At 46.0% G+C, this 14676-nt stretch overlaps 2 protein-coding genes across 4 annotated transcripts in view; both read left to right on the plus strand.

Annotated features, from left to right (window-relative positions):
* The window catches only part of CSPG5 (chondroitin sulfate proteoglycan 5), a 36095-nt gene extending 30052 nt beyond the window's left edge, over positions 1 to 6043 (plus strand). The window contains exon 5 of one of the 3 annotated variants that reach the window (XM_039369590.1): positions 5359 to 6043. In XM_039369590.1, the coding sequence (XP_039225524.1) occupies positions 5359 to 5523 (165 nt within the window). In that variant the 3' untranslated portion in view covers positions 5524 to 6043. The remainder of the gene's footprint in view (positions 1 to 5358) is intronic. The other 2 variants (XM_039369592.1, XM_039369591.1) reach the window with 2 other exon arrangements.
* Positions 6044 to 9545: 3502 nt separating this feature from the next.
* Positions 9546 to 13981, plus strand: LOC120320122 (elongator complex protein 6-like). Its single transcript, XM_039369588.1, has 3 exons — positions 9546 to 9927; positions 12901 to 12979; positions 13767 to 13981. Exons 1-3 carry the CDS (start codon positions 9874 to 9876, stop codon positions 13916 to 13918), a joined length of 285 nt encoding a protein of 94 aa, XP_039225522.1. The 5' UTR covers positions 9546 to 9873; the 3' UTR covers positions 13919 to 13981.
* Positions 13982 to 14676: the final 695 nt, after the last annotated feature.

Genomic DNA, 14676 nt, shown 5'->3' on the forward strand with positions numbered 1-14676 from the left:
GAAAAGAGGAGAGGCGAGGAGAACAGAAGAAAGAGGGGAGGGGAGGAGAGAAAAGGAGAGGAGAGGGAAGTGGAGTGGAAGAGGAGAGAAAAGGGGTAGGAGAAGAGAGGAGAAAAAAGGGAAGAGGATGGAAGGGGAGAGGAGGAGAAGAGAGGGAAGGAAATGGAGAAGAGAGGAGAAAAAAGAGGATGGGAAAGGAGGAGGAGAAAAGAGGAGAGGGAAGAAGAGGGGAGGAGAACAGGTGAGAGAAGGGGGAGGGGAGGAGAGAAAAAGAGGAGAGGGAAGTGGAGTGGGAGGAGAAGAGAGGAGAAAAAAAGGGAAGAGGACGGAAGGGGAGAGGAGGAGAGGAGAGGAGAGGAGAGGGAAGAGGAGAAGAACCGAAGAGAGGAGAGGGGAAGGAAATGGAGAAGAGGGAAAAAAGAGGATGGAAGTCGAGAGGAGGAGAAGAGAAGAGAGGAGAGGGAAGAGGAGAGGAAGAGAAGAGAGGAGAGGGGAAGGAAACGGAGAAGAGAGGAGAAAAAAGAGGATGGGGAAGGAGGAGGAGAAAAGAGAGGGAAGAAGAGGGGAGGAGAACAGATGAGAGAAGGAGGGGAGGAGAGAAGGAGAGGAGAGGGAAGTGGAGTGGGAGGAGAAGAGAGGAGGAAAAAAGGGAGAGGAAGGAAGGGGAGAGGAGGAGGAGAGGAGAGGGAAGAGGAGAAGAACCAAAGAGAGGAGAGGGGAAGGAAATGGAGAAGAGAAAAAAAAAGAGGATGGAAGGGGAGAGGAGGAGAAAAGAGGAGGAGAGAAGAGAGAGGGAAGGAGAGGAGAGGGAAGTGGAGTGGAAGAGGAGAGAAAAGGGGTAGGAGAAGAGGAGAAAAAAGGGAAGAGGACGGAAGGGGAGAGGAGGAGCAGAGAGGAGAGCGAAGAGGAGAAGAACCGAAGAGAGGAGAGGGGAAGGAAATGGAGAAGAGAGGAGAAAAAAGAGGATGGGAAAGGAGGAGGAGAAAAGAGAGGGAAGAAGAGGGGAGGAGAACAGGTGAGAGAAGGGGGAGGGGAGGAGAGAAAAAGAGGAGAGGGAAGTGGAGTGGGAGGAGAAAAAAGGGGAGAGGAAGGAAGAGGAGAGGAGGAGGAGAGGAGAGGAGAGGGAAGGGAAGAGGAGAGGAACAGAAGAGAGGAGAGGGGAAGGAAATGGAGAAGAGAGGAGAAAAAAGAGGATGGGAAAGGAGGAGGAGAAAAGAGAGGGAAGAAGAGGGGAGGAGAACAGATGAGAGAAGGGGGAGGGGAGGAGAGAAGGAGAGGAGAGGGAAGTGGAGTGGGAGGAGAAGAGAGGAGGAAAAAAGGGAAGAGGACGGAAGGGGAGAGGAGGAGAGGAGAGGAGAGGAGAGGGAAGAGGAGAAGAACCGAAGAGAGGAGAGGGGAAGGAAATGGAGAAGAGAAAAAAAAAGAGGATGGAAGGGGAGAGGAGGAGAAAAGAGGAGGAGAGAAGAGAGAGGGAAGGAGAGGAGAGGGAAGTGGAGTGGAAGAGGAGAGAAAAGGGGTAGGAGAAGAGGAGAAAAAAGGGAAGAGGACGGAAGGGCAGAGGAGGAGAAGAGAGGAGAGCGAAGAGGAGAAGAACCGAAGAGAGGAGAGAGGAAGGAAATGGAGAAGAGAGGAGAAAAAAGAGGCTGGGAAAGGAGGAGGAGAAAAGAGGAGAGGGAAGAAGAGGGGAGGAGAACAGATGAGAGAAGGGGGAGGGGAAGAGAGAAGGAGAGGAGAGGGAAGTGGAGTGGGAGGAGAAGAGAGGAGAAAAAAGGGGAGAGGACGGAAGGGGAGAGGAGGAGCAGAGAGGAGAGGAGAGGGAAGAGGAGAAGAACCGAAGAGAGGGGAGGGGGAGGAAATGGAGAAGAGAGGAGAAAAAAAGAGGATGGAAGGGGAGAGGAGGAGAAAAGAGGAGAGGAGAGGGAAGAAGAGGGGAGGAGAACAGATGAGAGAAGAGAGAGCGGAGGGGAGGAGAGAAAAGGAGAGGAGAGGGAAGTGGAGTGGAAGAGGAGAGAAAAGGGGTTGGATAAGAGGAGAAAAAAGGGAAGAGGACGGAAGGGGAGAGGAGGAGAAGAGAAGAGAGGAGAGGGAAGAGGAGAGGAACCGAAGAGAGGATGGGAAAGGAGGAGGAGAAAAGAGGAGAGGGAAGAAGAGGGGAGGAGAACAGGTGAGAGAAGGGGGAGGGGAGGAGAGAAAAAGAGGAGAGGGAAGTGGAATGGGAGGAGAAGAGAGGAGAAAAAAGGGGAGAGGAAGGAAGGGGAGAGGAGGAGAGGAGAGGAGAGGAGAGGGAAGAGGAGAAGAACCGAAGAGAGGAGAGGGGAAGGAAATGGAGGAGAAAAAAGAGGATGGGAAAGGAGGAGGAGAAAAGAGGAGAGGGAAGAAGAGGGGAGGAGAACAGATGAGAGAAGGGAGAGGGGACGGGAGGAGAGAAAAGGAGAGGGGAGTGGAAGAGGAGAGGAGGGAGAGGAGAAGAAAAGGGGAGAGGATGGAAGGGGAGAGGAGGAAAAAAGGAGAGGAGAGAAGGGAGGGGAGGGGAGGAGAGAAAAGGAGAGGAGAGGGAAGTGGAGGGGAAGAGGAGAGGGGAGGAAAGGGCAGGAAGGGAAAACAGGAGGGAAAGGGAGGGAAGGAGAAGAGAGGGAAGGGGAGCGGAAAAATAGGAAAGAAAATAGGACAGGAATGGAGCGAGGGAGGGAAGAAAGAAGGAAGGAAGGAAGGGGAAGAGAACAGAGGGAAGAAGAAAGGAATGGGGAGAGGAGGAAATGGAGGGAGAGAGGAGAGAGGGAAGAAAAAGGGGAGAGGAGGAGAGGAGAGGGAGGAAAGAAAGTAGGAACTGGAGAGGAGAGGAGAAGCAAAGAGAGGAGGGGAGGGGAGAGGAGGGAAAGGAGGAGGAGGAGAGGGAGGAAAGAAAGTAGGAAATGGAGAGGAGAAGAGAGGAAAGGAGAGGAGGGATGGAGGAATGGAGAGGAGGGGAGGGGAGAGGAAAGGAGAGGAAAGAAGGGAAACGAGAAGGAGGAGACGAGGGAGGAAAGAAAGTAGGAACTGGAGAGGAGAGGAGAAGCAAGGAGAGGAGGGATGGAGGAATGGAGAGGAGGGGAGAGGAAAGGAGAGGAGAGAAGGGAAACGAGGAGGAGACAAGAGGGAGGAAAGAAAGTAGGAAATGGGGAGGAGGAGAAGAGCAGAGAGGCAAGGAGAGGAGGGATGGAAAAATGGAAAGGAGGCGGGAGAGAAGGGAAAGGAGGAGGAGGAGGAGAGGGAGGAAAGAAAGTAGGAACTGGAGAGGAGAGGAGAAGAGAAGAGAAGCAATGAGGGATGGAGGAATGGAGAGGAGAGGAAGGAAGAGGAAAGGAGGAGGAGACAAGAGGGAGGAAAGAAAGTAGGAAATGGAGAGGAGAGGAGAGGAGAAGAGAGGCAAGGAGAGAAGGGAAACGAGGAGGAGGAGGAGAGGGAGGAAAGAAAGTAGGAACTGGAGAGGAGAGGAGAAGAGAAGAGAGGCAAGGAGAGGAGGGAAGATTGAATGTGGAGGAGAGGAGAGGAGAGGAGAAGAGAAGGGAAACGAGGAGGAGACAAGAGGGAGGAAAGAAAGTAGTAACTGTAGAGCAGAGGAGAAGAGAAGAGAAGCAAGGAGAGGAGGGCTGGAGGAATGGAGAGAGGAAAGGAGAGGAAAGAAGGGAGAAGAGAGGCGAGGAGAACAGAAGAGAGAGGGGAGAGGAGGGAAGAGGGGAGAGGGAAGTGGAGTGGAAAAGGGGTAGGAGAAGAGGAGAAAAAAGGGAAGAGGACGGAAGGGGAGAGGAGGAGAAGAGAGGAGGAGGCAAGGAGACCAGAGGGAGGAAAGAAAGTAGGAAATGGAGGGGAAGAGAGGCGAGGCAAAGAGAGGAAAGAAGGGCCAAGATGGGTCCAAGGAATAACTCAATGCATGGGCATATTCAGAACCACAATCCTAAGGCTGTGCACGGCTTCAGTTGCAAAAAAATGCACATTGATGGCATCTTTTGAAAGCAGCTCTGTCCTTCCCTGGAAGGAAAAACGGGCGCTACTTTCAGAGGTTGCAATGAATTTGCATGTTTGCCCTCCGAGGCCCCGTTTTCAACACCAAAAAGGAGAGGCCTGCCCGAGCCGCCGTACGATTTTTCCTGTTTTAGCCCTGCAGAGAGGCCTGCTTCGACAGACATTGGTTTAATCGTAGGTAGTTCCTCTCTCCTTCTTTGCTCTCGTTCCAGACCTCCGCCAAAGCGGGTCTCGGGGAAGTAGCTAAGTCACCCACCTGCAACGGATGGAGCGTCTGAGCGCAATTACGCGTCCATCCTGGCGAGAATACAGCAGACAGGCAGTCCTCGACTTACGAACGCAAGGGAGCCCCAAATTCCCATCGCTGGGCGAGACGGCGGTTAAAGGGAGCTTCGCCCCATTTGACGAACCGCTCTGGCCACAGTCGTTAAGCGAATCACGGCAGTTCTATTAGTTACATGAATCGGGCTTGCTCGTCCGAAGGTCGCAAAAGGGGATCACGTGAACTCCCCCCCCCCGGGGACACTGCGACCGTCATAAATACGAGTCTGTCGCCAAGTGTCTGAATTTTGACCAGGTGACCACAGGGATGCTGCAACGGTCGTTAAGTGTGAAAAATGGTCCTCGGTCACTTTTTTCACTGCTATTGTAATTTTGAACGGTCACTAATTGTCGCAAGTCGAGGACAAACTGTACTAAAGGCGTTCAACCAATTGAAGCCAGCTTTTTGGAGGAAAACCGCTAGGGCAGTGCTTCTCCATCTTGGCAATGTGAAAACGGGCGGATGTCGACTCCCAGAATTCCTCCGTCGGCCTGGAGAATGCTGGGAGTCGAAGTCGAGGCGTGTGGCTATGGCAGGATGGGCGTTCTCTTCTAAGCTGAGTTTCTCAACCTTCCCGACTTGAAAACGGACAGGCTTCAACTCCCAGAATTCCACCGTGGTTATGAGGAATTCTGGGAGTTGAAGTCCAGATGTCCTTTTAAGTTGCTGAGGTAGAGGTCCCGGTTGAAGGGACCGGGCGAATCCCGTACGGCAGCGTTTCTCAACGTTTGTGTGACGGCGACCCCCGTCACACGGACGCGGCGCGCATGCGCGGTGGCGCCCCCATGCGCAGCGCGCATGCGCACTGGCGCCCCCTGAGGGGGAAAAATGGCAGATCGCGTTGTTTGGCGATCCCCGTAAAATGGTTGTTCGACCCCAAATGGGGTCGCGACCCATAGGTTGAGAACCGCTGCTGTACGGACAAGGACACCCGTATCTCCCCGATTCTATTCCGACGACACCCGGAACGAACTTCTCTTTTTTCTCTCCTACTTCCCGCCACCCCCACCCCACCCCTCCTTCCATCCATTTAGGATGACCCCGGTGCCCCCCACAAGCTGCCGGACCCCTTGAAATCCTGCTTGAAAGACGAGGAAGCCTTTAACATTCAAAATTCCACCTCGCCCAAGCTGGATAACCGGAAAACGGTCAATCCGGACGATCCGGACGCGAACTGTTTGCAGAACAACTTGACTTGAAGATCGGAGGGGCCCGAGCCGGAGAAGAAGACGCCACGGGGCGACGGGCGGGGCGGGGGCGTTTGGGAAATAAAGGGAAGAACGAGCGAAATGAAAAGATTGCACGAAAGCCATGTCCTGTCCTCCCGAGCGCCATTTTTAATCTTTTTTTTTTCGATTGGGGGGGGCGGGGGTCTTCGTTAGGTTTTGTTGGTTTTTCTTCCCCCCCCCCTCCTCATCGCATGCTTTGATGTATTCGGTACGGAATAAAGGAAAGGAAAGGTCAATAAAGAAAAACACGGCTCGGAGACACACAATTGTGACGGCGTCCCGCCTCCCTCCCTCCCTCCCTAATGAGTGGTGTGCGTTGATTTTTGGGGTCTGTTCCCTGTTGTATATATGGCCTTTCCCCCACGCCCCCTCCCACCGCAGTGGTTTCTAACACTTTGCCGCGATTCGTCTCGTCTTTCGGTTTCGTTTTTCTAATTTGTACTTCACCTGGTCTTTTTTTCGGGGGGGGGGGGAGAAACCGGTTTTAAAAATGTGGGGGGAAAAAGTGTGAAGCTCTCGAGAGAATGATGACGACGACGATCAATAATAAACTTTTTTTTTTAAAGGGAGGGCCGTCGCATTGATCTCTTGCTGCCGAGAAATCGGGGTGGGGGGGGTTCTTTGGAAGTTGCGTGCAGAAAGGGGATGAAAAATGAACGAGAAATTAAAAATGAATGGCTTTTTTGGGGGGGAGGAAAATAATGTGAAGGGCCCCGGGGACTTTAGGCTGGGTGGGCTTCAGCGCCTAGAATTGCCCAGTGAGCGTGGAATTCTGGGAATTGAAGTCCACCCCTCTTAAAGCAGGCCGGCTGGGGGATTCTGGGAGTCGAAGTCCATCCATCCTAAAGCAACCTGGCTGGGGGATTCTGGAAGCTGAATTCCTCCTCTTAAAACATGCTGGCTGGGGGATTCTGGGAGTGGAAGTGCCCCCTTAAAGCATGCTGGCTGGAGGATTGTGGGAGTCAAAGTCCTCCTTTCTTAAAGCATGACTGACTGGGGGATTCTGGGAGTTGAAGTCCACCCCGCTTAAAGCATGGCGGCTGGGGGATTCTGGGAGTTGAAGTCCATTCATCTTAAAGCATGCTGGCTGGGGGATTCTGGGAGTTGAAGTCCTCCCCTCTTGAAGCATGCCGGCCAGGGGATTCTGGGAGTTGAAGTCCACCCCTCTTAAAGCATGGCGGCTGGGGGATTCTGGGAGTTGAATCCACCCCTCTTAAAGCATGGTGGCTGGGGTATTCTGGGAGTTGAAGTCCTCCCATCTTGAAGCATGCCGACTGGGGGATTCTGGGAGTGGAAGTCCTCCCCTCTTGAAGCATGCTGCCTGGCAAAATCCCGTGACCGTGGGGGGTTCTGGAATGTCCGAACTTTGAATCTGGGTTGTAGCCCAGGGAGGTCCGTCATAACTTGGAACGGTTGCTATGGAGTCAGTCATAAATGGAGGATTCTGGATACGGTTTCTGCCTAGACTTGCAAGGTCACCCCTGAAGAGAAGCAAAATATAGGCCACCGGCTCCCCCTTCTGGCTAGGTATGGAACAGCATGAAGAGAACGGCCGATTTGGTGAGATGGTTTTTGCTGGCAACTGCTCTAAATTGTCGACATTTCCGCTCCTACAAACTCCGTCTTAAGCACCATGGGAGTGGATGTCCCCAGAACATGAGGCTCTCGGATGGGGGAGAAGCCACCTGCTTTGTAATTGGACCCTTGTCCAATTCAAATTGGCCACCCTTTGCGAATCGATTCGCTAGTCTCTCGTGCTAAGGGACAGAATAGAATATTAACATATAGAATGGAAGAATAGAACAGAAAATGGAATAGAATGGAATATAGAATAGAATAGAATAATAGAATAGAGTGGAACAGAATGGAATGGAATAGAATAGAATAGAATAGAATAGAATAGAATAGAATAGAATAGAATAGAATAGAATAGAAATGGGAGGATAGAATAGAATGGAACAATAGAACAGAAAATAGAATAGAATAGAATAGAATAGAATATAGGAATGAAGAACAGAACAAAACAGAACAGAATAGAACAGAACAGAACAGAATAGAATAGAAACACCTGAAGGACGGACAAGAAGCAATGGATGGAAACTCATCAAGGAGAGAAGCAACCTAGAACTAAGGAGAAACTTCCTGACAGTGAGAACAATTGACCAGTGGAACAACCTGGAGGCAGGTGGTTCCACTGGTCAATTGTTCTCACTGTCAGGAAGTTTCTCCTTAGTTCTAGGTTGCTTCTCTCCTTGATGAGTTTCCATCCGTTGCTTCTTGTCCTGCCTTCAGGTGCTTTGGAGAATAGCTTGACTCCCTCTTACTTGGGGCAGCCCCTGAGATACTGGAACACTGCTATCCTGTCCCCCCTCGTCCTTCTTTTCATTAAACTAGACATACCCAGTTCCAGCAGCTGTTCCTTATATGTTTTAGCCTCCGGTCCCCCGATCATCTTTGTCGCTCTTCTCTGTACTCTTTCTAGCGTCTCAACATCTTTTTTACACCGTGGTGACCAAAACTGGATGCCGTATTCCAAGTGTGGCCTTACCAAGGCATTGTAAAGTAGTATTAATACTTCACATGATCTTGATTCTATCCCTCTGTTAATGCATCCCAGCACTGTGTTGGCCTTTTTGGCAGCTGCAGCACACTGCTGGCTCCTATTTAAGTGATTGTCCACTAGGACTCCAAGGTCCCTCTCACAGTTACTACTATTGAGCAAGGTACCCCCTATACTATACCTGTACATTTGGTTTTTCTTGCCTAAATGTAGAACCTTGCTTTTTTCACCCTTGAATTTCATTTTCTTAGATAGCGCCCAGTGTTCGAGTCTGCCCAGATCCTCCTGTATCCTAAGCCTGTCTTCTGGAGTGTTGGCTATTCCTGCCAGCTTGGTGTCGCCTGCAAATTTGATGAGTTCCCCATCTATCCCCTCGTCCAGATCGTTGATGAAGATGTTGAAGTGCCTAAACTCTTTAGTACAAATCTCGAGTTACGACGTGATAGCAGTATTCCAATATCTCAGAGGCTGCCCTGAAGAAGAGGGAGTCAAGCTATTTTCCAAAGCACCTGAAGGCAGGACAAGAAGCAATGGCTGGAAACTAATCAAGGAGAGAAGCAACCTAGAACTAAGGAGAAACTTCCTGACAATGAGAACAATTAACCAGTGGAACAACCTGCCTCCAGAAGCGGTGAATGTTCCAACACTGGAAGTTTTAAAGAAGAGACTGGACAGCCATTTGTCCGAAATGGTATAGGGTTTCCTGCCTGAGCAGGGGGTTGGGCTAGATGACCTCCAAGGTTCCTTCCAACTTTACTATTATTATTATTATTATTAAATATTTTCTCTCTTCCCCCCCTCCTAACATTGACTGTTCTCGTATTTAAGCTAAGGCAGTTCTTATTCTATCAACTCAATCAAAACATCATTTATCAATACATTTTAGCTTCTGCGTATCTCCATTATTTTTCACATTCCATCTACGTAAACAATCCATATCCTGTTATTAATTCTTCCCCCAATTTTTGGTTTCCCATCACTCTTCCAATTTCACCTTGGCTATTTATGATTTTTCAGGCTTTAGGCAACCATTCATATCTAATATCCAAAATAACACATTTGATCCATTTGAATGTAATCTCGCTCTATTTCCTAAAAGTTCTCTTATTTCCCAACTTGTAGTACTCTTTATATGGTTCTTCATATTTCGGATTTCTGAATTGGCAGTCCGGAGACACAAGCCTGAGCAAAAGGCTGCTTGCCAACACAACCTGAGAACAAAACACAGCCCAAAAGAGAAATGTAATATATATATAAAGAGAGAATGGTATAGCTATTTCGGGTTCCTTTAACCCTCATCAGCCAAACTTACTCTTCTGAAAATATATATATATTTATTTATTTAACAAATTTTATTTATAATGCAGTTAAAAACAAACAAACATTGGATTTAACGTGACATTCCAGTATATACATTCTTATCAGATTATTCCACTTTTTATATAATAAAATGTAATATTTTCATTCAATTAAAGAATGAGACGATTTTAATATTATTATTATTTTTTCCCAAGCGAGCCTGGGAAATCTCTGCTCTCAAGCTGCAGTGCCGCTATCCGGCCGGCAGAGGGCGCAACGAACAACACTCGACCGCAGCCCGGGCAGAGAACGGCGCCGCGCCAAAAGCGCGCATGCGTAGTGAGGCCGGCCAGTAGGCCGCAGCCTGCCGCCGTCGTTGTCCAGCTCGCTCGCTAGCTCGCTCGCTCGGCCGAACGAGATTCCTCTCGCGGGCCGGAGGGCAAGCGCGTCCGCCCGGCGAGATGTTCGCGGCGCTGAACGAACTGCTCGGCGTCTCCCTGGAGCAGCCGGAGCGGGTGAGCAACGCGTCCCGGCGCGGCGTGGCCCCTCTCGGGTTCCGTCGCCGCGCCAGACCGACCATGGCTGCGCCCCCCCCGCTCCCAAGAGGCCTTTTGGAGCGAGGCATGCCGGGAGGTGTAGTTGGTTTCCTGGTTTTGCCCCATCCTTGGCCTGGCTCAAACAGAACCAGGATTCCTTTTGCAAGCCTGGATTGATGGGGGAGGAAGTGATAAACTGGGGTTTATCTGACTGAGCCGGCAGGGGAGGATGAGCGTTGTAGTGTCTCTCTGCTTTTGAAGCTCAGACGTGGGGACTTCGGCCCCCAGCATTTAATATAGAATTTAATTTTAATATTTTATATTACGTACAGATTTCATTACAGATTTTATTTCAGTTGTATATGATTTTATGTTTTGTTAGATTGGATTGTATATTTTATTTTTATTATAGTTAATATATTTTTTTAAATTTTATTTTTTTTCATTTTATATTTTATGTTAAATTTGTTTTATATTTATATAGCTGTCTATATATCTATATCATCTCTGTCTAGCTATTTATCATCCATCATCTGTCATGTCTATATCTACCTACCTATCTATATCTATCCATCTATATCTATCTGTCATATCTATATCTATCTCTATCATCCATATCTATATCTCTATATCATCTGTCTATCTATATCTATATATCTCTCTATATATATCTGTCATCTATATATCATATATCTAGCTATCTATATATCTATATCTATCTATCTTACATCTATATATCTATATGTCATCTATTCTCTATATAGCTATCATCTATCATTGTCTCTATCAATATCTCAGTCATTCTATATCATCTATGTATCAATTATCTGTCATTTATTCTCTATATATCTATCTTATCTATCTATAAACTATGCATAATATTTATATTTCATTTTATCATATCTTATATCTATAAACTATGCACAATATTTATACTTCATTTTATCATCTTTCTTGTGTCTATATCCATCTATATCTATCTGTCATTATATCTATCTCTATCATCCATATCTATATCTCTATATCATCTATATATCTCTATATATATCTGTCATCTATCTCTAACTATCTATATATCTTATATCTAGCTATCTATATATTATCTATATATCTATATCTATCTTACATCTATCTATATATCAGTCATCTATTCTCTATATAGCTATCATCTATCATAGTCTGTATCAATATCAGTCATTCTATATCTATCATCTATGTATCAATTATCTGTCATTTATTCTCTATAACTATATCTTATCTATAAACTATGCATAATATTTATATTTCATTTTATCATATCTTATATCTATAAACTATGCACAATATTTATACTTCATTTTATCATCTTTCTTGTGTCTATATCCATCTATATCTATCTGTCATTATATCTATCTCTATCATCCATATCTATATCTCTATATCATCTATATATCTCTATATATATCTGTCATCTATCTCTAACTATCTATATATCTTATATCTAGCTATCTATATATTATCTATATATCTATATCTATCTTACATCTATCTATATATCAGTCATCTATTCTCTATATAGCTATCATCTATCATAGTCTGTATCAATATCTCAGTCATTCTATATCTATCATCTATGTATCAATTATCTGTCATTTATTCTCTATAACTATATCTTATCTATAAACTATTCATAATATTTATATTTCATTTTATCATATCTTATATCTATAAACTATGCATAATATTTATACTTCATTTTATCATCTCTTTCTTGTATCTATATCTATCCATCTATATCTATCTGTCATTATATCTATATCTATATCATCTATCATCTATATCTCTCTATATATATCTGTCATCTATCTCTCTCTATCTCTATCTATCTTATATCTATATATGTATATATTATCTATATATCTATATCTATCTATCTTACATCTATCTATATATCTATATCTATATCAGTCATCTATTCTCCATATAGCTATCATTTATCATTGTCTCTGTATCAATATCTATCAGTCATTCTATATCTATCATCTATGTATCAATTATCTATCTATCTGTCATTTATTCTCTATATCAGCGGTTCTCAACCTTTGTGTGACGGCGACCCCCGTCACACGGACGCGCCGCGCATGGGTGGCGCGGTGCGCATGGGTGGCGCAGCCCCACGCGCGGCGCGGCCCCATGCACGGCGCGGCCCCCATGCGCAGCGTGCATGCGCGGCGGCGCCCCCTGAGGGGGGAAAATGGCGGGTTGCGTTGTTTGGCGACCCCCGTAAAATGGTCGTTCGACCCCAAATGAGGTCGCGACCCATAGGTTGAGAACCGCTGCTCTATATCTTATCTATCTATAAACTATGCATATTTATATTTCATTTTATCATATCTATAAACTATGCATAATATTTATACTTCATTTTATCATCTCTTTCTTGTATCTATATCTATCCATCTATATCTATCTATATCCAGTGCTTTTTTGTAAATAAAAAAGGGTGCCGGAACTCACATAAGTCATACAACCCGCCTTGCCTACCCTACAAGGTTCCATCCAAAAAAGTTGTCTGAACTCCGTTCTATAACAAAAAAAGCTTTGTCTATATCTATATATCTAGATATATCTGTCATCTATCTATCTATCATCTGTATGTATCAATATCTATCTATATCTATCTATAAACTATGCATAATATTTATATTTCATTTTATCTCATATCTATCATAAACTATGCATATTTATATTTCATTTTATCATCTCTTATATCTATCCATCTATATCTATCTATCTATCTATCTATCTATCTATCTATCTATCTATCTATCTATCTATCTATCTATCATCTGTATGTATCAATCTCTATATTATAGATAGATAAACTATGCATACTTATATTTAATTTTATCATCTCTTTCTTTAAAATAGAATAAATAAATCTCTCTCGCTCGCTGTTATTTGTTTTTTTAGAGCCAATTGACGCTGCTTTGCGCCACAAAGACGGACGCCGGCTTCCTCGTCCACCATTTTCTCTCCTTCTACCTCAGAGGTAAGCGGGGAACGGACGCCGACGAAACCGACCTCCACGACGTCGGTGCGAAGGCGTCCCCCTTCATCTCCAGAATGAAAAAACGGGCGCAGGTGGCCCTCGGCTCACACTGCTTCTCTTAGTGACCGTTGGAAGCCGCGACGGCGGTGAAAAAACGGTGACTTCAGACCGTTTTTCCGATCCATTTTAAAGGGTTTTTCCGGGTTTAAAGGTTAGAAAAAGGTTTGGTAGATTTTCACGATGACCCAGGCAGTCCTCAAGTTACGACCGTTTGTTTGGGGCTCGGGAAAAAAAGGACCGTGTTTCAGACTTACGGCCGTTGCAGCATATATTTGGTCACGCGATCGAAATTCAGACGCTTGGCAACCGACTCGTATTTACGACGGTCGCAGTGTCCCGGGGTGACAGGATCAAAATTCAGACACTGGGCAACCGACTCGTATTTACGACGGTCGCAGCGTCCCGGGCTGATGAGATCAAAATTCAGACGTTTGGCAACTGACTCGTAGTTACGACGGTCGCTGCGTCCCGGGGTCGCGTGGATCAGAATTCAGAGGCTGGGCAACCGACTCGTATTTATGACGGTCCCAGGCTCAGGTGATTCCCCTTTTGCGACCGCCGGACCAGTGATGGGGAAGCCGGGTTTAACATCCGTGGCAAGAAAAGTCGCGGAATGGGGCAAAATCGCGCAGAAGGAATGTTTCGTTCAGCAACATCAATCTTCGCAAGTCGTAAGTCGAGGACTTGGTGTAAAGTCTCTCTCTTTTGTCTTTCTTTCTTTCCGCAGCTGGGTGCAAAGTCTGCTTCCTCGCCTTGGCGCAATCCTTCAGCCATTACTCCTTCGTGGCTCAAAAGCTGGTAAGCCGGGTGGATTTTATGAAAATACAGGGAGTCCTTGACTTACGACGGTTCAGAGTTGCTCCAGCCTGGGCGACTTGAAACTTGGTGGGCTTCGACTCCCAGCACCTGCTGGCTGGGGGAATTCTGGGAATTGAACTCCACCCGGCTGAATTGGTTCAAGGTATCTAAACCGAGATGGTGAGTGGTTGGGAAATGGGGCATACAGCTAGTCCTCGAACTTACGACTATCTGTTTTACAACTGTTTCTCTGTCTGTCTGTCTGTCTATATCTATCTATCTATCTATCTATCTATCTCCATCCCTATCTATCTATCTCTATCCATCCATCCATCATCCATATCTATCTGTCCATCCATCTATCTATCCATCCATCCATTCATCCATCATCCCTATCTATCTATCTATCTATCTATCTCTATCTATCTATCTCCATCCATCCATCATCCATATCTATTATCTATCTTCTATCAATCAGTCCTATCTCTCTCTCCCTACCTACCAACCTATCATTATCTCTATCCATCCATCCATCCATCCATCTATCTATCCATCATCCATGTCTGTCTGTCTGTCTGTCTGTCTGTCTATCTATCTATCTATCATCTGTCTTATCTATCTGTCCTATCTAGTCTCTATCTATCTATCTATCTATCTATCTATCTATCTATCTATCTATCTATCTATCTATCTATCTATCTATCTATCTATCCACCCATCCAGTTATCTATCCATTGTATCTATCCATCCATCTATTGTCTATCATCTATCATCACCTATCATCTATCTATCTATCTATCTATCTATCTATCTATCTATCTATCTATCTATCTATCTAT

The sequence above is a fragment of the Crotalus tigris genome, unplaced genomic scaffold (genome assembly GCF_016545835.1).
Source record: "Crotalus tigris isolate CLP2741 ecotype Arizona unplaced genomic scaffold, ASM1654583v1 scf7180000021169.355214, whole genome shotgun sequence".
Classification (NCBI taxonomy): Eukaryota; Metazoa; Chordata; class Lepidosauria; order Squamata; family Viperidae; genus Crotalus; species Crotalus tigris.

Bases quoted from the DNA above. Each gene is read 5' to 3' on its own strand.
- LOC120320122 (XM_039369588.1), top strand. From the start codon at position 9,874: ATGTTCGCGGCGCTGAACGAACTGCTCGGCGTCTCCCTGGAGCAGCCG. The intron at 9,928-12,900 runs GTGAGCAACGCG...TTGTTTTTTTAG, and splicing joins CCCTGGAGCAGCCGGAGCGG to AGCCAATTGACGCTGCTTTG. The intron at 12,980-13,766 runs GTAAGCGGGGAA...TTCTTTCCGCAG, and splicing joins TCTCTCCTTCTACCTCAGAG to CTGGGTGCAAAGTCTGCTTC.